This window comes from Gossypium arboreum, chromosome 5, assembly GCF_025698485.1.
Source record: "Gossypium arboreum isolate Shixiya-1 chromosome 5, ASM2569848v2, whole genome shotgun sequence".
NCBI classification, from domain to species: Eukaryota; Viridiplantae; Streptophyta; class Magnoliopsida; order Malvales; family Malvaceae; genus Gossypium; species Gossypium arboreum.
The window spans coordinates 20,673,511-20,693,459 of record NC_069074.1 but is presented as its reverse complement, the minus strand read 5'-3'; the positions used below and the strand labels follow the sequence as shown (position 1 = coordinate 20,693,459).

The 19,949-nt window shown below is 34.2% G+C and overlaps 2 protein-coding genes across 2 annotated transcripts; both read left to right on the top strand.

The window, feature by feature from the left end:
- The first annotated feature begins 4,764 nt into the window (after window positions 1-4,764).
- LOC108473470 (phospho-2-dehydro-3-deoxyheptonate aldolase 1, chloroplastic-like) lies at window positions 4,765-8,556 on the top strand. The gene is made up of 5 exons (XM_017775038.2): window positions 4,765-5,462; window positions 5,565-5,842; window positions 6,324-6,600; window positions 6,808-7,053; window positions 8,072-8,556. The coding sequence occupies exons 1-5, from the start codon at window positions 4,914-4,916 to the stop codon at window positions 8,339-8,341; spliced, it is 1,620 nt and encodes a 539-aa protein (XP_017630527.1). The 5' UTR covers window positions 4,765-4,913; the 3' UTR covers window positions 8,342-8,556.
- A 1,563-nt stretch (window positions 8,557-10,119) lies between these two features.
- On the top strand, window positions 10,120-16,765 carry LOC108473007 (lysine-specific demethylase JMJ21-like). Its single transcript, XM_017774576.2, has 16 exons — window positions 10,120-10,640; window positions 10,742-10,852; window positions 10,966-11,021; window positions 11,120-11,262; window positions 11,493-11,684; window positions 11,800-11,996; window positions 12,297-12,396; window positions 12,494-13,060; window positions 13,474-13,596; window positions 13,972-14,052; window positions 14,138-14,472; window positions 14,590-14,850; window positions 15,393-15,477; window positions 15,585-15,765; window positions 16,141-16,303; window positions 16,434-16,765. Exons 1-16 carry the CDS (start codon window positions 10,489-10,491, stop codon window positions 16,570-16,572), a joined length of 2,886 nt encoding a protein of 961 aa, XP_017630065.1. The 5' UTR covers window positions 10,120-10,488; the 3' UTR covers window positions 16,573-16,765.
- Window positions 16,766-19,949: the final 3,184 nt, after the last annotated feature.

The window sequence follows — 19,949 nt, the reverse complement described above, 5'->3', positions numbered from 1 at the left end:
AATGTTAAGTTATGTTTGAAAAGATGAAATTTATATGGATATAGGGTTCCCGAATTGGTTGTAGTCTTGCATATGTTGCGGACACACCACAACTCGAAAAAGCATCCCGTGAATAACCCTCTCAAGCTTCCCAATAAATGGTTCTTGCGAGCTTCACGTTAATAGCTCTTCAAAGTATTCCGATTTGGTTGTGATCCTACATGTGTTGTGGACACACTGTAGCTCCTATGAGCGTCCTGTTATATGAATCTTCATGAGCTTCCCAATTAAAGGCTCTTTGTGAGCTTCTTTATTAACGGCTCTCTGGAGCTTCTTAATATTGGCTCGCTTGAACTTCCCGATATATGACTATCTGAAACTTCTCGATTAATGGCTTTTCGGAGCTACCCGTTATTGGCTCTTATGAGCTTCCCGTTATACAGCCCGAATAAGCTTCCCGTTACATGACTCACATAAGCTTCCTGTTATATGGCTCGATAGAAGGCTTCCCGTTTATGTGCTCGTATGAACATTCTTGAATATGAATTGACGGATTACAATTTTTTACACTTCGAGTGTACTAACTGTGTATCAAGTAAATTCAATAGGCAAAGTTCCGACATGAGATAATCTAAACTTGAGATGAATTATTATGGAAATGTACATGCTATTGAATACTTGATATGGAAAGTATATATATATATATATATATATATATATAAATTGTTACATGATGAGCTCACATTGTTTCTTGATATTCATATGAAGTACACGACTAACATGTTTTTTGAGATTATATGTGTTTAGGCAAATTGTCAAATTTCTTTGGATAAATATTTGTATGCTTACCTTATGTGTGAAATAATGGTAAGTTAAAATTTATGTTATACGAACATACTAAGTATTAAATGCTTACTCTGTTTTATTTCCTCTATTTTATAGTAATTTGGAAGCATGTGGGGTTGGGGGCTTGGCGGAGATATCATCACACTATCCATCAGCTTATTTCAGTATATATAATAATTACATTTTGGTTATAATCGCATGTATAGGCTAAAAGTGGTCATGGATGGTATGTATGTGTTTGGTTGAAATTAGCCATTTGGTATGTCTTGTAATGGGTATGTTTTGATATGTAAAAAGTGGCCTTAATATGTTGATGAGTGCTTGAAATGGATAAATGATGGAAATCGTATAAGCATGTTGATGATTGGTTTGTGATAATATAAATTTGGTAAAATATGCCCATATATGTATGGTTGTTTTGGTAAGTTTGAATAATTGAACATATGAGTTGATATGTCATATGGTTGTTTTGGTAAGTTTGAATAATTGAACATATGAGTTGATATGTCATGTATAAGATTTAGTTTTGGCTTGATTTGAATGTTTTTATATTGGCTTGTGAAAGTGTTAAAGTGTTGATCTAGGTGGAATACAAATTGGGTGACAAATAAGACTTGAATATGGCTTTATTTTGTCCACATGAGCAGAGACACGGGCGTGTGTCTCAGCTATGTGTGACACACGACCTAGTACATGAGCGTGTGACTTGGCTGTGTGTCCCCTGCATCTTCAAAATTTCAAAACAGAATGCTCAAAATTGATCACACGGCTTGGCACATGGGCTTGTGGCTTGGCCGTGTGGCCCCTGCACCTATTTAATGCAAATTTTTATGTTCACATGGCCTAGCACACGGGCGTGTGACTTGGCCGTGTGACCCAAGTCAGAGAGTTACACGGGTAAGGGCACGGGCTGGGACACGGCCGTGTGCCCTATTTCGAATGCCCAAACAGCCTGAGACACGGGCGAGTCTCTTGGCCATTTGAGCCACACGACCTGACTACAGAGATAAAATTGCACGTACTTACATCAATGGTCTCCACATGATTTTTCACAAGCCTTACCCTTCATTCAAACAACGCAACCCCCAGGGGGGACCAACACTCAATGTTTGCGTATATATTAGTAAACAAAATCAACATTGTAACACGCAAAACCTGATCTTTTAGAAAGATCCAAGTATGACGTGTCACTACTTACTAATTGATTCAAGTTTAAAATTAGTTTTGGCATAAACTTTGCATAAATTTAGTATTTAAATAAAACCTTTAATAGATCAAAGATAGTATATAAGCCATGTGACATATAAGTCTGAGTATGATATTTTCATCAAGCAAAGTATAATTATTTGAAAACAAACCATAAAACTTTTAAGAGACTTCATCAAAAACATAATTTAACTGATAATTGTTCTTTATACAAGTTCCTCTCAAAAAACATAAAGATGTCACAACAACAATAGCGCACTGACATAGTTATTTAGAAATATCTTCCTTTAAACAACAAGCCTAAAAAGGAAAAGGTAACGGTGTAAGTTTATAATAACTTAGTGAGTTCCTAAGAGATCTTAAATAAAAATGATGGCGGATGTCTTTAATGGGACGAGGATGTTTGAGACAAGGCAGATCCTGTCATTCATTCTAATTCGGTGATATTGAGTAGTCGAACTCATGTGGGGGTTTGGTGATCATGAATATCACGTTCTTAACAAAAGGCCGGGATCCTAAAGGAGCGAATGGTTAACCTTTTTGAACGGTTATCCCCCGCTTGCCTGGTCAAGGTGATTAGGACGGGAGGTGAAGTTTCTAGTGATCTTCTAGTCGATAACTAGTAAAATTTATCCTCAAATGGCTTTCCAGCTTACCACGTGTCTCCATGGAGAAGGTATATCAATGTCAAAATCCATATGCTAATAATTCAGTGTCCATGTAAAAAAGAACTTATCATTCATTTTTTTGGGGTAATTTACATTCTAGATCATCCATATTAATTATAACATTCATATAAACTACTTTAATCAAATTACATGATTCGGTGTTAATTATTAAATTATTTTAATGGAAAAGGTAAATGACCGCATAGAGCATCCAAACCCAAATAATCATCATCTCATTCTAGTAGTTTGTGGAGAACTAATATTAATTTCTCTAGTAATTTGTTGAAAGAAACGCTTAAAAAATTTATTTAAAATACCAAGTAGTTATAATTTGGTGATATGTAAAAATTTACTAAAGTGGGAGTAATGATTAAAATAACTTCACATGATTTATATGACAGTTGAGGCTAAGTTAAGTTACTCAAGTTTTTGAGTTTCGTAATTAAAAACAATGTGAACATTTGTGTATATTTTGAACAACAAATGTTGGGTTCACCGGCTGCCTCCTCTTCCCTTACAAGTCAATTCAATACTCAATCAATTTTTTTATTAAATTTTATTCGGTGGAGGGTAAAGAATTTGTGATTAACGTGACCTTTTTTTTTTTTGTGTGTGGATATATCATTTTATTTAAAGATTGAGCAGCATTCCACTTATTTAGTGTAAAATTTAAATCTATAATTCTTTTACATTATTACTATTTAAATAATTCAATCGTTATGAATTTTTTACATTAAATAAATAGTTATGAAATTTTAATTTATACTAAACTTAACATGCATGACATGCAGTATGAAATATGACAATTGGATTGTTAAAATATTAATGGTGTAAAAAGTTAAAAGAGGGTGTAAAATCACTTAAGTTTTACATCGATATAAGTAAATCCCTTCCTTTAAAGATTATATAAAAGAAAATAAAAGTACCTTAATATGTATGTACTACTATGAGTTATTATTTTTAAAAAAGTAAATAAATCTTTTCCTAATTGAATTAGTGTATAGTTAATTCATAATACAAGCTCAATCAAAAGCTTTATAACAAGTATAGATATTGATGGCATAAGTTGTGGATGCAATAATATATGTTTGATAAAAAAATTATCTTATTAAGAATTTCATTTACTTTTTGCTTTACATTCTAAATAAACAATTATTATTTAAATTAAATTTTGTTATAATCACGTTGTAGGTGAAAGAAAATATTTTATATTAAAATATATATTTTTAAATTTCTTTAATGAGGAATATAGGTGGAGTGATAATAATTTTGTATTTTGATATTATAACTTAAAACAAAAGATATTGTTGTAATTTTATAATTGGATTGATAATTAATAACTTTGTTAAATAATAGTAAGTATTGGTAATTTTTAGTAAAAGAAAAAGAGTCCCAAAATTAATACAAGTGGCTATTAGTAGTAGGTGAGTTTTGGGGTAGGCCACCTAAGTTAACATTCCCAAAATACCCTAAATTTAAATTCCGAGAAAACCCCTATTTCCCAACTACCACCAAAGCCACGTCTCTACCAGACACCAGCCTCACACCACCATTCATTTTTTTCCTTCCTTCTCCCTAATCAAAAACGCGAAAAAACAACCACCACCTTGAGTCTAACTATAAATTCCATCCCTTTTTTTTAAGGAATTTTATAAATTGGTCCTTTTACTATAGTTTATCCGAATTTGATCTCAATATTTACCAAAATTAAAAAATTAGCTCAATTGCTAAAAAACACACGGACTTGGACCATGATTTTTTCCTATTGTGTTGCATATAAATTATTTTTCAAATTGTAACTCAACTATATCAAAAGCTCCAATCAGAATAAATCATTATGAGTACTAAATTGAATAGTTTAACTCAACTAACTTATGTATCTACATATAATTTTGTATGATGGAATCGAAATCTGGAGACTTAAGTTAATGATTTAATGGTGTCACCTAATTGGACTACCATCTTAATTTTTATAAAGTATGAGGAATAAATTTTGATAAATTAAAGTATAAAGATTAATTTATTAAATTTTATAAAGCATAGGGATGGAAGTTAAGAATTGGACCAAAATGTTGAAAGAGTTGAAAGCCTGTGTTTTGGCCACCCTCCCCATGCTCTTTCACTTATAAAACCCTCCTTAATATCCCCGCTTAGTCTCCAGGTACCTAACTCTCGCCCAATAAGAAACCAAAGAAAACCTTTGTTAAACCAAAAATGGCTCTCACCAACTCCTCCATTCTTCCCACCAACTCCATCCTTCAATCTCAGCCATCAACGCCGTTCTCTAAGGCTAAGCCATTGTCTGTCCTTCGGATCTCCGCCGTCCATTCTTCTGACTCGCCTAAGAACCCCGTCGTCTCCGAAAAATCCGTCAAGCAGCCCGCTACTGCTCCACTCGCCGCTACCAAATCTGCTACCGCGCCCACCACTGCTCCACCGAAGAATGCGGTTCCTGGGAAATGGACCGTGGATAGCTGGAAGTCGAAGAAGGCTTTGCAGTTGCCGGAGTATCCGGATCAGGCGGAGCTCGAGTCGGTTCTCAAGACTCTTGATGCTTTCCCTCCGATTGTCTTCGCTGGAGAGGCTCGGAGTCTTGAGGAGAAGCTCGGGGAAGCCGCCATGGGAAACGCTTTTCTGTTACAAGGCGGAGATTGTGCCGAGAGTTTCAAAGAGTTCAACGCTAATAACATCCGTGACACTTTCCGGATCCTTCTTCAGATGGGTGCCGTTTTGATGTTTGGTGGTCAAATGCCTGTTATCAAGGTCAAAACTCTTAAACTTTTACCTCACAATTTAACATTTTAATTTTTTCCCCCGATGTTTTTACTTCAGAGTTGGCTTATATTTCTGTTTTTTCTTTGGTAGGTGGGAAGAATGGCTGGGCAATTTGCGAAGCCGAGATCGGACCCATTCGAGGAAAAGAATGGAGTGAAGCTGCCAAGTTATAGAGGAGATAATGTCAACGGGGATTCCTTCGATGAAAAGTCTAGGATCCCTGATCCCCAAAGAATGATTAGAGCTTACTGTCAATCAGCAGCTACTTTGAATCTTTTGAGAGCCTTTGCTACTGGAGGTTATGCTGCTATGCAAAGGGTTACTCAGTGGAATTTGGATTTCACCGAACACAGTGAGCAGGGGGATAGGTAAAAAAAAAAAAAAAAAACTCGATCCCGTCTCAATGGACTTTACTTTTTCGGTTTTGGGTTAATTCCGTATTCAATTTAAATTTTGTTGATATTTTCTTGGAACTTTCTGTTTGAAAATAGGTCGGTTTGATAGGGAAATCGTGATGTAGGCTAATTTCCAATTGTTTTGTCATGTTTTGCATCTTTTAACCGTGGTTTTGTTGAGTAAAAAAAATTGTAATTTTATATGCCATTTTTAATGGATGTCGCGTCGATTATTGTTGCTGTTAGTTTTTATTCTTAATATAAGAATCCACAAGCTTTAACCTTGGATTTTTCTCAGTTGCTTTCTACATCATCTGTTTTTGACATGTGAATAAAAGATAGATTCTCCACTCATTGTTACTCTGACATGGACATCACATGTTTTTCCTCTTGAAGATAATTTTCGATAAGGTTAAAGTTTTCAAATTTGTTTACCCTTTCCGGCATGTGGCAGGTACCGTGAACTAGCTAGTCGTGTGGATGAGGCCCTTGGATTCATGGCTGCAGCTGGACTTACAGTTGACCATCCTATCATGACAACAACTGAATTCTGGACTTCCCATGAGTGCTTGCTCTTACCTTACGAACAGTCACTTACCCGGCTTGATTCTACTTCTGGCCGTTACTATGATTGTTCTGCTCATTTCCTGTGGGTCGGGGAACGAACAAGACAGTTGGATGGTGCTCATGTTGAGTTTTTGAGAGGAGTTGCTAATCCCCTTGGAATTAAGGTAATGACACCCTGGTCTAATGTTTCTAAATAATCAGTTATATATCTTGTTTAAGAAAAGAGGCATTGAACTATGGATCTTATTCAACTCAATTGGTTATATTTTGACAAGTGTGCAGTTTCGATGCTTAATATTTGCAAATAAATATAGTTTTGATTATAAATCTGTGAGAGTGAGATGACTAACAAAGAGGCTTTTCTGCTACAGGTGAGCGATAAGATGGATCCGAATGAACTAGTAAAGCTGATTGAAATTTTGAACCCTCAGAACAAAGCTGGAAGGATTACAGTTATCACAAGAATGGGTGCTGAGAACATGAGAGTGAAGCTTCCCCATCTAATTAGGGCAGTGCGTCGTGCTGGGCAAATTGTCACTTGGGTCAGTGACCCTATGCATGGAAACACCATCAAGGCTCCTTGTGGTCTCAAAACTCGCCCCTTCGATTCCATAAGGGTATGTTAATCATTACTCAACCTCTTACTTTGAAGGATTAATTACTGATAATTCATTGGACTTAAATTGTCATTTTGTGTGTTATTCGCTTACCCCTTTGAATTAGGGACTCCTGCAATTTACCGAGTCCAATTAAATACTTTCTCACGATATGAAATGACAAATGACAGGTCTTTTTATGATAAAATTATTACCTTGTTCAAAAAAGGGAAGGGTCATAGTAACTGAGGACCATAATTTGAATAAATGTTTATCATTATGAACATTTTAAGATAGACTAAGACTAACATGTGATGCTCGAAAAGATGGGCTACAATTTGTTTGCATTTTGAATCCATGCATAAGTGCTTCAATGTTTTAGTTTTAGAACTGTTTTCTCTGCCTTTTGTCATAAAGTAAAGGAGGAGTGGCTATTGATAGGTGCTTCAATGTTAAAACCCTCGGGTGGCCTCATTTTGTACTTTCGAAAGGAAAAGTTTGACATTTTCTAGGTAGAGTTTGAAGTCAAACATATTATCGTGGTGGGGTTAAACTTGATTCTAAAATTGAAGGTTCACTCATTACAGCAATCACATTATGAAGAAACCAAATCAATCCATTTGGGTGGTTGAATTTTGCATCTTAAAAAAATTAGGCTATTTTCGAGGAGGAGAGTTTTCAGTTCAAATATATGATGGTGTGGTAGGTGAGAAAAAGAAGATTTTTTTAGTGGTTTGGACTTTGGACCAAACCATGAAATGAGATTACTTTAGTAATGATTATAATAATTTTAGGTAAGAATATGTTTTCAGTTGGTAGGTGGTCATATTTCCACGACTCATGATTGATTCAAAACCCATATTGCAAAATAAAATCTATTTAAAGATTATCTAAACTATTCTTGATGATTCTCAATTGAATTTGGCTACCACTGTTTTATTCTCCAACTTTATTATGGCTTCCAATTATTTAGATGGTAGTAACCAATCCGTTTGTCTAATTTTCAATAACATAATTAATTCACATCCATTTTCGACAGGCTGAAGTGAGAGCTTTCTTTGACGTGCACGAGCAAGAGGGAAGTCATCCTGGAGGAGTTCATCTAGAGATGACTGGACAGAATGTGACGGAATGCATCGGGGGATCCCGGACTGTTACATTCGATGACTTGGGTTCACGCTACCATACCCACTGTGACCCTCGTTTGAATGCCTCGCAATCTCTTGAGCTCGCCTTCATTATCGCCGAGCGCCTCAGAAAGAGGAGGATCAACTCACAGCAACCGCAACCACTAATCACAGGGCTGTAAAGTGGTGGTCAAGGATCCTGCCGCTAGCCTTTTACCAAAAATATGTTTGTGCCCCCGCCCCCCTTTTTTTTCCCTCGCTTAAGTTGTTATTGGCACTATTAATATTTTTTTAGTTTGGGATTCTTGAGTTATGTGGTGTATTGTATGTGCATATTGGATGGAAAGTACGGATATGAGAGGAATAAAAAAAAATTAAGCTGTGGCTGAATTCTAAATACCAAGATTATTGTGGTCATGCGGATGATAAAGAATTGATGTTTTCAAATGAAAGAAGAAAAGGGGTAACTTTCGCTTCATCTATTAATTTACTTTTACGACAAGTATAAATATTACTATATCTTATGGAAAATATATTTTGTGACAGATATTTATGCCATTGTTGGGCATCAGATGATGGCACGTGGACTTTATAGTATAAGTCATCTAAAAAAGTTGTGTTCAGTGTCTATCTGCCATTTTCTCCTTTGCTTTTTTCTTTCTCTATATTTAAAAAATATGTTAAATTTTAATTTTAATCCCTCTCAATTTTTTACATATTTTATTAGAAGCTCGTTTTACATTTAAAAAATAATCATATAAAAAATCCTTTCGAAAATAAAAATTTATATATAATTTTGAGATTTATTTTCTAATAGTAGACATGCCGTCGTATTAAATTTGCATCAATTAAGCCATTGTCGTTAACTAAAATAATTAATTATGTCTATTTATTAACGGTTTTTGTTATTGACATGTTGACCATTAAAATAAATTGATGAAACAATTACATAATTACACATGGTAGCTTATGGTTTAGTCTATTATTTTCCCATAAAAATATTAGAAAATTATTAAAAAATATTAAAATTATTGAATATTAAAATATAAAAATTAATAAAAACTTATAAATATTATAATAAATGTAATAAATTATAATTTTTATAAAAATAATAAAACATATTTAAAATATTTAAAATTTTATAAAATGTATTAAAAATCTGTAAAAATCATAAAAACTATAAAAAATTATTAAAAAATTAAAAGTATTGAAGTTTGTATAAACTTACGAAAGTTATAAAAAAAAACATAAAAATTTGAATTGGATCTAATTAGTTGGTTGGTCTGATTAGACTAAAATCGACAAGAGTATCGATTCGAAGAAAGTCATTAGACTGGTTGCCCTAGGAACCAAATGGTATAACTGATTTTTTATTTTTTAATTAATTGAACTGGACAGATAAGTTGGATTAACAAACCAATGACTTAACCGGTTTGACCACCAGGCCTGTTTTGAAAACCTTGGTCAGAATATTTCATTCTAACATGTGCTAATAGTTAGATAATGAATTTTTTTTTGGATAATGAAATTTTAGTTTGATAAAAAAATTAAAAAATAAAAAGTCAGTTTGACCACCTGATTCCCAAATCAATCGATATAATGGCTTTCCTCGGGTCAATGCCTGGTCGATTTCAGGTTGATTGGTTCGGTTCAAATTTTTATTTTTATAATTTTTATAAATTTATTTCAGTTTTAATATTTTAAATTTATTTTTATAATTTTAAATATTTTAAGAATTCTAATATATTTTTAATTTTAAACAAATTTTTTATATTTTTATAATATTTTATAATTTTAATAAAATTTAATAATTTTTTTCTAATTTTTATAGATTTTAATTGTTTTGTATGGAAAAAAAATAGATTAAACCAAAAGTCTATATATGTCGCCATATGTCACCATATGATTCATTCGTTAATTTATTTTAACAGTTAATATGATTAATGACGAAAATTATCAACAAAGAGGCTTAATTGATAATTAGGTGAGAATTTAATACAAAATTAATACATGAACTTAATTGATTTTTTGTATTTTTTAAGGGCTTTTTTGACAATAAATTTTAAGAAAAGGAACAAGAAAATGAATAGGTAAAGGGCGCGTGAGCAAATCCTACGGAGCAAACGGTAAAAGCGCGCGAAAGGAACAAGTAGGATACGTGTCAACATGCCCTGCGTTCTTCCTTTCGTAGCAAAAATGTTTAAATGACAACACCAAACCAAACCAGACCAGTTCTTGTCATAAACGTAAACCTTCCTTCCTCCCTGCTTTCTACTATTTTCTATTTGCTACGTTGCTTGGATCAATCCCCAGTCGTCTCCCTTCTTCGATGGAAATTCTTCATCAATCTCATACTTTCCCGATCAGAGACCGGCGAGCCGACTCCCTCGGCGATTTCAAATATATCCCCGACGAAATCATTTGCACTATCTTAGATTGTCTCACTCCTCTAGACCTCGCTCGTCTCGCTTGTGTCAGCAGGTTTTATTATTTTTTTATGTCTCTCTGTTCTTTTCTTTTCCAATTCTTATATTCTCAATTGAAGTGTCTTATTTCTTTGTTGTGGTGTTTGTGTCTGTTAGTTTTATGTATATATTCTGCAATGAAGAGCCGCTTTGGATGAGTGTTTGTCTCAAGAAAGTCAGTGGTCACATTCAATACAAAGGCTCCTGGCAAAAGACAACATTGCATTTGTATTCTGCTCTTCAGAACTCAGATTTAAAATTTTCTGATTTCCTTTTTAATCGAAGTTTTAGTCTGACTTTGTACGGATTTATATTAATTTATTTTTAATTTTGCAATTCAGAGAGAATTTGCCGAATGAGTATATAGAATTTTGCAGAAAACCATTGCAGTTTGATGGTAAATAGCCTCGTGATTTTGTTTTTATGAAAACAAACACTTCTCCTTTTTGGAAATGATGGTATTGATTTGAGTAATCTTCTTTCACTTTTGGGTAGGATTTAGCTCTCCATTCTTATACAGAAGATTATATAGGTGCCATACAACATTAGACGGGTTTTCGTTTGATGATGGAAATGTTGAAAGAAAAAATGACATATCTGCAGAACAGTTTCATCGCGAATATGATGGGATTAAACCGGTATCCCCTACATATTTTTTGTTTGTTTTTTAGTACATCATGTTGAACTCACTCATTCAAATGATTGTAATGGTTTTAGAGTTTTACTGCTTACTTAAATTACATTTATTAGAAGAAATCAGTATATCTGTAAATGTTTCGCTCTTCATTAGTCAGTCAATCTGCATTTGCAACTGTAGGTTACTAGTTGAATGCTTTTTGAATGGGGTTCTTGCTGATTGACATTTCAGGTTTTGCTTAATGGATTGGCCGATACTTGGCCTGCAAGGAAAACTTGGACAATTGACCAGCTAGTGCCCAAATATGGAGATACAACATTCAAGATTTCTTCCTCTTTAAAAGTTTCGATGACATTTAAAGATTATGTATCGTACATGAAACAACAGCATGATGAGGATCCTCTTTATATTTTCGATGACAAGGTGAGTCTAGGTTAGTCATAATATTTATACTATTTTTTAAAGTGCAGGATTATAATTAATCAGATAGCGACCTTCTTGGAAAGTTTGGGAAGTACTTTGATTGTTTGCCATGCAGTTTGGAGAATCTGCACCTGGTTTGTTGAAAGATTACACTGTACCCCAAATATTTCAAGAAGACTTCTTTGATGTTTTAGATAAAAATCGACCATCATTCAGATGGCTTGTTATTGGTCCAGCAAGGTCTGGTGCCTCTTGGCATGTTGATCCCGGACTTACCAGTGCCTGGAATACTCTTCTATGTGGTCGTAAAAGGTATTTTTGATAAATTACCCCTGTATTTATAAAATGCTTTCATGTTGGTGGTTTTGGAATTTACATGTGCCTCCATCAAGCTTAACAAATAGTACACGTCTGTTCATGGAGATACATTTATGAATAACCTCCAGCAAATTTATTTCATTATATCTTTTATCTGTTTCATTGGACCTTATACTGTTGTGCGAACTGGCTGATAATTTTATTTTTTTGGCAGCATAGGATAGTACATGTTGTTGCTTCACTGTAGCTGAAAAGCTGATATCCAGGATGACATGTCTAAATATTTTTGGACAGGTGGGCATTGTATCCCCCAGGAACAGTTCCATTGGGTGTTACGGTGCATGTAGACGATGACGATGGTGATATTAGTGTTGATTCTCCATCTTCATTACAGGTATATAGGTCTGATCCCAGGACCTGTGTTTTATCTCCTAATTCTTGTCACATTTTTTGGGGTTACTTTTGCTGGATCCTTCTTTGCTTCTGTACAGTGGTGGCTTGATTTCTATCCGCTTCTTGCTGATGAAAACAAGCCAATTGAGTGTACTCAACTCCCTGGGGAGACAATTTTTGTTCCGAGCGGATGGTGGCACTGTGTCCTGAATCTGGAAACAACCATCGCTGTGACACAAAATTTTGTGAATTCTAGAAACTTTGAATTTGTATGTCTAGATATGGCACCGGGTTACTGTCATAGAGGAGTATGTCGTGCTGGTTTGCTTGCTCTGGATGAAGACAGTTTAGAGATCGTCGAGAAGAACATGCCCTGCGAGAAAGAAAATTTTAGGTGCATAGACCTGACAATGAAAGAGACGAAAGCCAGAATTCTAAGACCTCAACAGAATGAAAATGGAAAAGAAAATGCTAATGGGAGCTATAATGTATGGGAACACGATTTTTCTTATGATATAAATTACTTGGCCATGTTTCGGAATAGAGAGCTAGACCACTTTACTTCTCCATGGTGCCCAGACAATTCCTTACGGCAGCGAGGTTTGAGGGAATGGCTGTCCAGGCTTTGGGTTGGAAATCCTGGAAAGAGAGAGATGATTTGGAAGGTTACGTCACATTTCTTGCACGAATATCTTCTTCCCACCAAGTCAGTCTTTTTACTGCATTTTTCCTTTCTATGGATGAGTTGACTAAGCAAATTAAAATAGGCACCCACATTTTTAAAGAGGTAAAATAGGCTTGCTTTTATTAGATATTCAGTCTTGAACTAAACCACAAATTGTTGAAGAATACAGATAGAAGCCCTTATAGGTTGTTTAGGAGATTTTCTTTATAACAAAATTCCTCTGATCACATATTTGGATAATTATGTCTGGCAAGTTTTCTTCTCTGGAAAGCACTCTTTATGGTGTTTACTGGATATTTATCTCGTTATCGCTTTGTCAAAAACTTTGGCATAGCATGTGATATTTTATTTTGTTGCTAACTTAATATCATTTACGTTCTCTCATTGTCTTAGGGAGCTTGTCTTGCACTAAATGCAGACAAATGGTTGGATTGCCTGGGGAAAATCTGCTTCTTTCACAGTTTGCCTTTTCCCAGTGAGAATGCAAAGCTTCCTGTTGGAATGGGCAGCAATCCTGTGAGTTTATTTCCTTTTACGAATGGAAAGTTAGGGGAACCAATTGTGAGAGATCACTTCAAGGGTATTCCAGAGCTTGCCATTACCTTGTACAGAGGCATGTTTCCCACTAGTGACACATGACCATACACCACTGGGCATATCAACTTTTGACATTCATCCTAAGAGTAAAGAATGATGGCATCTGCACATAGACACGCCTTCCACAACTTGTGATCTGAGTGCTGTTTATTTAGCATGTTGATATGAATTTTGCTGTTAAAGGATCTGATCTCTCTGTCATTTGCTGATGACCAACAGATTTTATAAAATCAAGTCATGTTATCAGCAGAGAACGTTTGTATTTCAACTGACTGTTCTAGTTTTCTGCAACAGGTCTATGTCATGGATGAATATGTGGTCAAAATCTTTGCTGAAGGAGGGCCGCAATCTTCAATATTTGATTTGGGCACTGAGGTAGCTACATATGTTTACTTATTTCATACTCCTCATGTCTGTGAGTCTTTTACATACTCTAAGTTTCACATTTCCTTCTTTGCAGCTTGAATTCTACAGCACTCTTTCTGAAGTTAACTCTCCTCTGAAAAACCACATTCCTAATGTATTAGCTAGTGGGATTCTGCACTTGGAAAATGGATCTTACAATATTGATTCTTGGGATGGTAAAAAAGTGCCTGATGTGATTAGAAAGTGCAATTTGATTCCAGAGAAGGGCACAGGTGATGTCTTTCCCTTTGGTGTTCAGAGCAAGATACTGTTTACGTACAGAAAAGATCTGTCGCCAGAAAATGGACCAGACGATTCAGATGAATCCACTATTGTCTTGCTGCCTTATCTTATAACAAAGCGTTGCAAAGGAAAGATATTTACTGAATTGTAAGTACTTACTCTGAAATCTCTTACTTATTTCTGAATAAATCTTTACTTAGAGAACCTGAGATGTCAAAAGTAGATTGGTGCAATTGTTAAGCTTCCATTTAATTTCTATTGCAGAAGAGATGTATTGCCATGGGAAGATGTGCTTAACTTAGCTTCCTTTTTAGGAGAGCAACTACGAAGCCTTCATATGTTGCCCTATCCTTCTTTCAGTAATTCAGCTCTTTCAGATTTTGAACAGAATAGGGGGTTTTCCTCTGCCAATGGCATGGACATGGAGTTTGTCTCCAACGAATCTGATATTCCAGTTGAATGGAAAATCTTTGTGAGAACTTTAATGGAGAAGAAGAAAAATGTTTCCGGCCGCTTGAGTAAACGGTATAATATCTAATTTGGGAATGGAGATTGTTCATCAACTTTTACAATCCCCAGTATTTCTACTGACAATATTATTTTTACCTCCTAGTTTTGCAACCAATTATATTGTGTTTGTTTTTCATGTACAAACTTCATATCTGTTTTTTTTTTTTTTAAACATTGCATGCTCCAGTCTTCTTGAGAACAATACCAATTGCACAGCCATTGACCTGTGCTTCTTCAATGCTATACAGCCAAATACCTGTTTTCTCGGTTAAATCTTTCACCAGTATGTGGACCTCATTTCTGCTTTTTATATATAATGGGGAAAAATTTCTTACCTACTAGAAATTTGCCTGTAGTTTATTTTCTATTTGGGAATAATGTCTATTGTGCTATGCAGTCAATCAGTGAGAGTGTTAGCATATTACTCAATGAGCATAACAACTTCACAGATAAAGAGTTTTTTTTTTTTCCTATTTGTTTTAGTCTTCTTTATTTGCTTACTTTATCATAGTGTCTGATTGCATAATGCCTCTGAAATTCTATACTAAATTTTGTAGGAGCGGTTCGATTCCTAAAACGCTTATAGAGAAAGCTGAAGCATACCTTCCAGATGATTTTCTGAAGCTGCTTTCTATATATGAGGTTCTTTTATAGTCCCACTATCCTTTTTCTTATTACCTCTTTTTCCTCTTAATCTTATAGGTAGAGCCTCTTGTACAATTATATCTAATGTCTTTGTGTATTGACAGGAAAATGGCATGAAAAAAGTTGGTAAGCCTTGGTCCTGGATACACAGGGATATTATGGATGACAATATTTACATGGAATGTAAATCTTGCTCACATGGAATTCCTGCGCCAACAAGTAATGGTGGAGTAGCAAAATCTTGGCGCCCTACTTACATCCTTGATTTCAGTAATCTTGCTGTAGGTCAGTCCACTGTCTTAATTTGATGTCTTTCCACTTTACTATGACTAAAGCTATTGTCGTTTGTAAATCCTTCATCCCTCCTTCCTGTTTTGCTGTAGACATGAGGATTTGCTTATGCCAACAGAAACTAAATCGCACCATAATTGGATTGTGCAAACATAAGAAACATGTAGTGAGAATGAGAGATTAATGCAACTGAAAATATTCAATAACCATATGATATTTGCTTAACTTCTCATGTAAACATTCTGGTTTTAACCCAAGTAACTTTTCCCCCATGTTTTAGAACAAAATGAAGCTGTTACTCTTTTCCTAAAAGATTATTTTATTCTCGATTAGTGTTGTGTTGAAGGAAAAAAACGATGGATATTGCAGGTGATTCCATTAATGACTTGATACCCATGCATTTAGATGTGTTTAGAGGGAATTCCGATCTGCTTAAGCAGTTTCTGAAAAGCTATAAACTTTCTTTGATGAGAAAAACACCGCAGCAAGGTAGCGATGATGATAAGTATGGACGACTTTCGTATCATGCCATGTAAGTAAATAGAATCCAGTTACTTTCTTTCCCATGATATTTATTGCGGTTCAAATGCAATGCTTGATTAGATATGCAGCATAAGGCAACTAAGAGGTGAAACATTAAAGTGGGATATGTGGATGTACAGGTGCTTCTGTATTTTGCATGATGAGAATGTATTGGGTGGTCTATTTAAAACATGGAAGGAACTTAGAGGAGCAGAGTCATGGGAAGAAGTTGAGCTTCAAGTTTGGGGAGAATTAAATAACTATGAAGGCTTTCCTTGATTCACTTCTCATAAGAACACCCTCATGAATGCTTACTGCAGCTTATTAAATTTTTTTATTCTCTTTCGTTTGCTTTTAATATTTTATCTCTCTCAATACCTTCTGCGGAAGTTGGGAGTTACAGGAAAAGGAAATTAACCCATTTTTTGGTTTTCTCTTCAAGTTTTGAAAGGTTGGTTTTCATTCACATATATATTTTTTTTCTATTTCATGATCCAATTATTACATGTTTTATACTTTTTTTAGTTAGTTCTTTGGTATGCTATGCGTAATCTATACTTAATAATTTCAGTCACAAAAATTGATCTAAGAAATATATTTATAAAAATTAAAATTAATGATAACATTTATATGCCTAGTGTGTGGAAACAATAATTATAAAATATAAATATAAGGTTTTACAAATTCAATTGATACATGTTTAAATGTCATCATATTTATATTTTTATTGGATTTTAAAAGTGAAAAGATCAAGGTAATATTACTTATTTTAATTATGAAATGTTTATTTTGTAATTTTTTAATAGAGTTAGTGTCCGGTTGACTTTTAATACCAATTTAGTTAAGAACTTTATTAATAGTATAGATACAACTTATGGGGTAATAAAGTTTGCATCATAAAATTAAAATGCATAAAAATATTAAAATAAAACTTTGGTTGATTGGTAAATTTAAATTTTATTAATTCAATTGATGCGTGTTCAAAATTCCAGCACATGCATATTTTTATTGAATTTTTTAAGTGAAAAGACTAAAATACCATTGAATAATATTACCTATATTTTTAGATTTTATATAAAAATATAAAAGACATTAAAAGGATAAGTACTATCATAATAATATATTTCTTACTTTGTAAAAATATATATATATTTTGTAATTTTACAAGTGAGTGAGACCTAGTTAATAGTGACATTAACTCAGTCAAACAAATAAAAAATAACATACTTGTCTAAAATAGAAATAAAGTTGGATAAATTTAAGCAATTTTTTTTTTATACTTAAGGTTAGGGAATAGAGATATTGTTAGGATTTTGACCCGATTAAGCAACGAACAAGTAAAATAGTGGAATAAATTGAGAAATTGAACACACAAATTTAACGTGGAAATACCCCTCCAAAGAGGATAAAAAACCACGGGCAAAGATACTTTTAATATAATGGAAAAAGAACGAAGAGTACAAAAGATAGAGATAAAAACTAAATCCTGAAAACTCGAAAATAAAGAACCCACAAAACGTAAACACAAAATTATCTAAATGTGTTATGAGTTCTAATCTCTAATGAGAGTTTTTTTCTAAGGTTGTAAAAGAGCCTATTTATAGGCTAAATTCATAGGTCAAATAATAATAAAATAATCTAAACTAATCAGTGTTTGATTGAAACAAGTAAACAGAGTTTAACTGAAAGATTATTTCTCAAATTTGACTGAAAATAGGAGTCATATTTAACAAATCTCCACCTTGACTCATATTTCCACAACGCCATCTTTGCCAAAGCCCGCCACGAGCCTATCTTGAACTATGCAGGGAATTAATTGAGTCGAATTTGTGCTTAGAAACTGGAAGACTTCTAGCCTTCAACTTGTACACTGCCAAATCAAAACTAACCCGGGTCTGATTTTCACGAACACAGTGCCCTAACTTTTCAAAACCTGCATCTAAAAGAGAACCTCTCTTCAACGAAACAGTCATACCTTTTTCCCTCCTATGACCAAGTTGCCTCCGCTCCAAACAAGTTGACTTCAACTCCGTAACAGACGAGGGACGTCCGATTTCACCGGTCACTGTATAACCTTCAAGAATATAAAGACTGTCGGTTCTTTTACTTTTTAACAAAACGAGAGCTCCACGAGATACTTTAATACCGCTCGACTCGATGTTGATTTTGCATCCTTTCAAGTCTAAAATACTTAAGGAGATGAGATTCTTTCGTAAATCAGGTACATATCTGACATCTGAGAGTGTCCTAATCGTTCCATCGTGTATCTTAATTTTAATAGTACCAATACCAATTACCTTACTAGATGAATCGTTTCCCATGCGTACAACTCCACCTTCAATCGAACTGTATGTGGAGAACCATTCTCTATTGGGACACATGTGGAAAGAATATCCTGAATCTAGGACCCACTCGGACGTGAGCTTGGTGTTATCACTTGTTGACACTAACAAGAAATCATCCCCATTTTCATCGGCCAAATTAGCACCAGCTACATCTTCCTCGTTACTCTCAAAGTGATTTTTTATTTCGCAGCTTTATAACAATCGCTTTGGACGTGACCTAACTTTTTACAATAGCGACACCTTTTATCTCGTTTCTTTGATGCTACCAAAACGGAAGCTTGCTTATCTGTCTTGCTATCCAAATGAAGCTCATTGTCGAGTTTGTCTCTACTCAACAAATGACCCTTCACATTTTCGAACGAGAGTTTGTCTCTGCCATAAATCAGAGTCTCCCTGAAAGACTTGTATGAAGGGGGTAAATAGCACAATAATAGCATAGCCTGATCTTCATCGTCAATATGAACCTCAACATTCTTTAAATCATTTAAAAAAGTAATGAATTGACTGATGTAATCTCTAAGAAGCTCACCTTCGTTCATACGAAACGTAAATAGACGTTGTTTCAACACTAAACGGTTAGCCAGAGACTTAGTCGCATAAAGAGTTTCTAACCTTTTCCACAAGGCAGATGAGGTCTTCTCCATCAATACCTCCTACAATACTGTATTCGTGAGGCACAACTGGATTGCAGATAAAGCCTTTTCATCAAGCTCTTCCCATTCTGTTTTATTTAGATTCTCAGGCTTTTTCTCGATAACAACATTTTTCAAGCCTGATTGAACTAGAATTGCCATCATCCGAATTTGCCACAGATTGAAATTTGTCTCACCATCGAACTTCTCAATTTCCAACATTGTTGTTGCCATCTTTGAATGGGCTGATCTATGAAAATTGAACTAGCTCTGATACCACTTGTTAGGATTTTGACCTGATTAAGTAGCGAACAGGTAAAATAGCGGAATAAATTGAGAAATTGAACACACAAATTTAACGTGGAAAAACCCCTCCAAAGATAAAAAATCACGGGCAAAGATAATTTTACTATAATGGTAAAAGAACGAAGAGTACAAAAGATGGAGATAAAAACTAAATCCCGAAAACCTGAAAATAAAGAACCCACAAAACGTAAACACAAAATTATCTAAATGTGTTATGAGTTCTAATCTCTAATGAGAGTTTTTTTCTAAGGTTGTAAAAGAGCCTATTTATAGGCTAAATTCATAGGTCAAATAATAATAAAATAATCTAAACTAATCAGTGTTTGATTGAAACAAGTAAACAGAGTTTAACTGAAAGATTATTTCTCAAATT

Bases quoted from the DNA above. Each gene is read 5' to 3' on its own strand.
- LOC108473470 (XM_017775038.2), top strand. From the start codon at position 4,914: ATGGCTCTCACCAACTCCTCCATTCTTCCCACCAACTCCATCCTTCAA. The intron at 5,843-6,323 runs GTAAAAAAAAAA...GGCATGTGGCAG, and splicing joins CACAGTGAGCAGGGGGATAG to GTACCGTGAACTAGCTAGTC. The intron at 7,054-8,071 runs GTATGTTAATCA...CATTTTCGACAG, and splicing joins GCCCCTTCGATTCCATAAGG to GCTGAAGTGAGAGCTTTCTT.
- LOC108473007 (XM_017774576.2), top strand. From the start codon at position 10,489: ATGGAAATTCTTCATCAATCTCATACTTTCCCGATCAGAGACCGGCGA. The intron at 10,853-10,965 runs GTATTCTGCTCT...TTTGCAATTCAG, and splicing joins CAAAAGACAACATTGCATTT to AGAGAATTTGCCGAATGAGT. The intron at 13,597-13,971 runs GTGAGTTTATTT...TTTCTGCAACAG, and splicing joins TTGGAATGGGCAGCAATCCT to GTCTATGTCATGGATGAATA.